The 6,024-nt window shown below is 41.2% G+C and overlaps 1 protein-coding gene and 1 long non-coding RNA gene across 2 annotated transcripts; both read right to left on the bottom strand.

The window, feature by feature from the left end:
• Positions 1-114: 114 nt before the first annotated feature.
• On the bottom strand, positions 115-2,107 carry LOC136438379 (protein starmaker-like). The gene is made up of 2 exons (XM_066433148.1): positions 261-2,107; positions 115-121 (listed from the first exon to the last, which is right to left on the bottom strand). Exons 1-2 carry the CDS (start codon positions 2,105-2,107, stop codon positions 115-117), a joined length of 1,854 nt encoding a protein of 617 aa, XP_066289245.1.
• A 1,154-nt stretch (positions 2,108-3,261) lies between these two features.
• Positions 3,262-4,768, bottom strand: LOC136438506 (uncharacterized). Its single transcript, XR_010756436.1, has 3 exons — positions 4,655-4,768; positions 3,909-4,099; positions 3,262-3,365 (listed from the first exon to the last, which is right to left on the bottom strand). It is a non-coding gene; the product is annotated as an uncharacterized lncRNA (long non-coding RNA).
• Positions 4,769-6,024: the final 1,256 nt, after the last annotated feature.

Here is a 6,024-nt window from a genome sequence, read left to right as displayed (position 1 = left end):
CATCAATCTTGAGGCCAAAGTATTTTTCCTCAGTCTGATTTGATGGGTTACTTGGGGACAAATCTTGTTCAACCTCATTTGTATCTTCTAAGGCCTGGTTGTACTTTTCTGGTGCTAGAGTCTGATACAACGAGTCTGCATCAAAATTTGTTTCACTTTCTTTTACCAAAGTTTTGTTCCTGCAAGTTTGTGTCTTGTCAGCAACGCTAGGGACAGGATGTGTGTCCTCTGTGAGTAGAACTGTGGTATCAAAAATCAACCTATCATCTTGAGACTGTATGTTGTTATCCTCCTCAGGCTTGGGAGACAAGGCGGTAGCATCTTCATCTGTCAGTTTGTCTGCAAAAGGATCCTTTATCTCTTGCTCATCTGTAAGCACATCAGCTATCTCTTTCTTCTGTAGGCTGTGATGATCCTCAACTAACACATATTGAGCCTGTACGCTGCTATCCTCCACCGGCTTAGGAGACATGACAGTAGCATCTTTATCAGTTAGTTTGTCTGCAAAAGGATCGTCTTGCTCATCTGTACGGACATCAGCCATCTCCTTCATCTCAAGACTGTGACCATCCTCTGCTGATATGCTGCCTTGAGCCTGTACACTGCTATCCTCCATTGGCTTAGGAGATTTGTCTGTAGCATCTTCATCTGTCAGTTTGTCCACAAATGGATCCCTTATCTCTTGCTCATTTGTAAGGACATTAGCTATCCTTTTCTTCTCAAGACTACCTTGATGATCCTCAACAGACACATTATCTTGAACATGTATGCTACTATCCTCCAATGGCTTGGGAGACATGACTGTAGCGTTTACATCAGTCAGTTTGTCTGAAAGGGGCTCTTGTATTTCTTGCTCATCTGTAAGGAGATCAGCTATCTCTTTCTTCTCAAGACTGCAATGATCCTCAACTAACATGTTATCTTGAGCATGTAGGCTGCTATCCTCCATTGGGTCAGGAGACTTGACTGTAGCATCTACGTCTAGGGAATCAGTAAGCTCGTCATTAAAAGTCTTCTTCATCTCTTGCTCTTCTTTAAGGACATCATCTATCTCCTTATTCTTAAGACTGCTGTCATCGTCAACTGACACATCACTTGTTATCCCTACTAGCCCTGCGTGTGCATCAACACATCCACTTGCTGTTATATTCATCATCCCTTCTTCACAACCGTTGTCTGAGATAGTCTGAAACGTTGCACTTTCATCCAACTTCTCTTCAGACATATCCATAGACTCTTCCACAGTCTTGTTAGGTGATACAGTGTCTTCTACCAAACCCCGCACATCTGGAGTTTCCTCTTCGTTCTGTTCAGAAGGCACGCTGTTATCAAGAGGGCTATCTTCAGTTGATTGCACAGAGTGTCCTGACATGTCTTCAACTGCGTCATTTGACAATATTGCTGGTGCTACTGGTAAACACCCATCCTCCTTGACATCAGTTTTTGTCCCAGTCGTAGACTCTTTATCTTCTTCTTTGGCACTGTTTTCCTGACCATTCTCCGCAAATGAGTCCATCTCTTTTTCATGTTGAGAAGGTTGCTTGCTAGACTCCTCTCTCACATTCTCTCCATCATGCACAGTTTGCTGAATTCCTTCCTTCTGTTCATCAACTGTAACTTGTACAATAGAAGGTTCTTGGTTGCACTTGTCCGGCTGTTCGGCTTCTTTTCCATTGTAAGCTGTGATTTCTGTCGAGATGGACTTCCCATCATGGGTTTGGACTTTAAGCTCACATCCATTTTGGTTCAGTTCTTGTTGATCAACTTGGTTTTCAAAACTGGTTTGGCCATATTTCAGGGTCAAGTCGAGTGGGTATTCATCCGCATGTTCTTCTGCTGTGTCTACACCACTTACTTCTTTACCCACATCATTTTGGCCCAGATTCTTACAACTCAGAGACCCTGTAGGCCTTGCAGGGGATTGCACTAGTGCCCTTTCCTTGGGATTTGGACTGTGGCTATCCTTTACATGTTTACCTCCATCTGTTTCTGATGGTTTCCCCTTTACCCTGCTCTTCCTCCTTTCCTCTATGAATCCTGCTTCAGTGTCAGTGTCTGATTCCAGGGACGACTCACTTGATTGGACGCCCACATCCTTCCGAGTCATGGAAGGACACGTTGATGACCTTGACCTTGTGTTCTCGGCATCCCGACCTTGACTTCGGGTTCGCGGCCTACCTCTCGAGCTCGGAGGTGTCGTCTGATTGCTGCTTGAAGATGAGGCCGATCGCCGGGTGGTACAGCGTGTCTGTGTAAGCACAGCTGGGGAGGGTGCCTTCTTTTTGGGGACGGTCTTTGGCACTCTGAATGCCCCAAGCATTTCTGGAGTTGTGGGTGCAGCGCCCTAGGAGAAAACACCCAATGGAAGGTACACCTACATGTATTGCAATGCTGTGTGTCATAAGCTGAGGTATAACATATGCTTTAATCCAAATGCCTGAACTTAATCAAGAACTAAAGCAAAACAAATTCTCTTTTCTCTATGTAGTTAACTGACAAACTTTATGTGATGCATTTAAATGAAACACATATAACCTACAAACGAATGTTAAAACGTCTTTAAAAATTTTTAACATGTCATAAAGTTTAACACTTCTCCATTTTAAACTCAATCCAAACTATATAATCAAAAGCTCTAGGTCTGTCATAAAAGGACTTCCTTTATTATCAACATTCATATAAAAAGAACATGTTTCCTACCACCAGCTGCTTGTGTCTTTTATGTACCCCTGCCTGGAACACATCCTGCTGGGGGTTCTCAGGTATACAGCTGCAGGCTTCAAACTGCAAGGGAGCAAGATCTAGGAATGCTGAATGTGTTTCAAATGTACAGTACTACACTACGAGATCTTACGGCATCAAATCTGTTTGACTTCAGAGGTTTATTTCAATAGCTAACTGGATGCCTTCAGACGTACAAAGTGTTGTAAACATTGAAACGTTTACTGTTGTTTTATTTTCCCTGCAGTTTTCTTACAAAATAATCATCGCAAATATGTGTTTTGCATTACTACTGTACTACAGCATTGTTTCAAATTGTTTCAAACTTAGAATGCTACAAAAACATAATTTCCTTCCCTAATGTGAAAGTCAATATTACGTCCCTGTAAAAATAGATGAATCTTAAGTATCTGCTTGATACCTTTGAATCATGTTCAGTACTGATTCTAGTGCTCAAGTTAGTGACTTTTCTCCTTGTGAGTGACTGCTATGACAGATCAAGGTCCTACAAAGTATAGGAGAACTATAACATACCACAAACTGGTGTTCAGAGTCTGGTTGTCTCACCCTAGTCCCCGCCTGAATGGTATCACCCTTGGGGTGACCAAATGTCACCACATCCCCCTCCTCCAACACACAGGAGCCTACACGAGTGGTAATAAGGTAGTTCAAGCGCACATGTGGAGTGTGATGCATTGAGGGTAATATGTCCGGAAAACTAAGGAAAGTCAAAAGTGTTTTTTTATCCTTCTCCCCTATTCTGTCAGCATATGGTTCACATACACAAGAAATCTCAAATTCAAATTGGCTTGCGTCCTCTGATGAAAAAATAGACAAAAGTCTGATACAAATAGCCTTTGTGTCATCCTAGTTAGTTCCATTGCTCTCATACTCTCCCTACACCATGAGAGTCCTGACACTAAGTAGAATGACACTCAGGCTATGATACGAACTGCTGAAATTGGACGTCATTTATATACATTTGTAAAAAGAGGATGCGATCTTGACATCATATACACAAGAAAACTCATCAACTTAAAATTAGCTGGCATCCTCTCTGAGAGTCTGTGGAAGAAATCGTCTGACAAGAGTCTGATACGAATGGCTAAAATACAATTGGAAGTCATCTGTATGAAAAGAAGTTATTTTGTATATATAAGACGAAAAAAATTGACTCAGTTCCTGACCAGCAATCTTGACGTCATTGACGTACAGTCCTGTCATGCTGGAGTCAATCAGTCTGTGGGAGTCGTCTGCCTCTGACCGGACCAGACGACAGTGGCGCCGCGACAGGAAGATTCGCTGCTGCCACCCTGCAGAGCTGACCAGGTAGTGGACATTGTCCCCGCGTCCAACAAACGTGATTCTGTTGCTGAAGCTTTATATGCACAGACGAGATGTATTTCACCATCAAGTTATCAATTAATTACTGTTCGAATCAACAATCAAATTTGTATAACTGACAGATCAGAGACAAACGATGCTGTACAACATTTTCTATGAACAGGACTAAGTTAACTATCATAACGATATATTTATAAGACAAAATAAATCTCCAAAGAGTCAGACTTTAAGTTGGCATCCACTTTCTTTCATCAGTGACTAAGAAAGACTATACAAGTTCAAAATGTTGCCATGGACTCTGCAGCAGTTCCCAGTGAACCATTAGTTGAAGATTGTTATGATAAGTACAGACAGTAAACCATAGCAAGATTGCTCTAGAATTACAATACAATACAAAATGTCTTGATTGTAAAAAAATATCTTTGGAAGTTCAGGTACACTTTACATTCAAAGTAAAAATCTTATAAGACAATGCACTAAGTTCTTTTAGGAATCAAGCAAGTTTGCCACTTTAGGAGTATTTTATGATTATAATCTTAATATAAAGTGAGTATTTTGATACTATTTGCTGACGAAAAGTTATTCTTACCAGATGTTATTTGCTGCAGTAGAAAGTGTGCGATGACTGATTCTACGTAAGTGGAACTGTGGCCTCCCATCGGAGTTCTGTCGCCGAGTCATGTCGCTGCTTTCTGTCTTTCTAATGTTCTTTCGGAAAAAAATCACAAAGATATATCATCGTCTGTGCCTCAAAATGTAAGCTGTCTCGATAGAGAATGGAGCCAATTTGAACAAGTACAATGTAATACTGTAACTGTAAATGCATTTAAGTTCACATGGTTTTAATTTCGCGGAAGGGAGAAAATAGAGTGTTCGTGGTGGATTTCAGTTCGCAGTGAAACAATATATAGACAAGGAGGTAGGAGGGTAAAAAGTTTGCAGCGTTTTTAAGCTCGCGGAAAAGAGCTAACCGCGAAAACCGCGAACATAAAACCACCGCAAACATTTCTGCATTTACAGTACCAGTAAAACTAACACATGGACAGGACGATCCTGTCAATACCAGTAGTCCAAAATTTAAAACCATTTCTTGAAATACCTATACATCAGGCCACACTGACTTGATTGTAAGGATGACATCAGATCAGGATTGCACTCCTAGCGGAATCTGCCAGGATTGCAACAGTGGGAGAGATGTACCATTCACCATGTCCCAGAGTGTTTTGTGCTTGCAAGGGCTCAGTACATCACAAAGGGAATCCAGCGAAACCTTCAGTGTCTTACAATATGAGCTATGTGTCAATAACGTCTGAATTTGGCCAAGGCTCAGTATGGTGTTGTCATTAGTGTAACCAAGGAGCTCCGAGGTTTAATCTCTAATAACCTTAATCTCTAAAATCAAAAAACAATTGTCACCATACTGTAAATCACGCAAAGAAGCTGCCAAATGAGCAAATATATGCTGCAAGTGAGCACTTTCGCACATTCAAGGATGCATGTGCAGTGTCAAAGGTGAAGGCCCCTGGCTTGTTTACATGCTCTCGTCTGGACCATTGTCGCTATTTGCATAACAATGCCCAGACAGGTTTTGTTTACATCTCAGGAGCCTTACCTTTGCCCTTATAATTTGCAAAAGATATTGATGACTCATATATAATTCTAAGTCAAAGAAAAAAATCTTTTGTTTGGTACACCATGTCCTGTCATTTGTTCAACCTTCCTGACCACTTAGATTTTATAATGAAGGCACTCTCGCCTCAGTTTCGGGGTGCCTAGGGGATGTCATCCACATAATCAAATAAGTATGGCCTCAAGGCGCCTCATGGCATGCATAAATTATCATACAGTACAATAATTTGGTTACAAATCTACATCTAACAAAAACATAATTTACAAGACAATACCCTAGTCTACAGACATATGCTAGGCTATTGCTAGCTTTTTAGTCTCCACCAGGCC

This window comes from Branchiostoma lanceolatum, chromosome 7 (assembly GCF_035083965.1).
Source record: "Branchiostoma lanceolatum isolate klBraLanc5 chromosome 7, klBraLanc5.hap2, whole genome shotgun sequence".
NCBI lineage: Eukaryota > Metazoa > Chordata > Leptocardii > Amphioxiformes > Branchiostomatidae > Branchiostoma > Branchiostoma lanceolatum.
The sequence above is the reverse complement of the archived record's forward strand: the minus strand, read 5'-3'. Positions and strand labels throughout refer to the sequence as shown.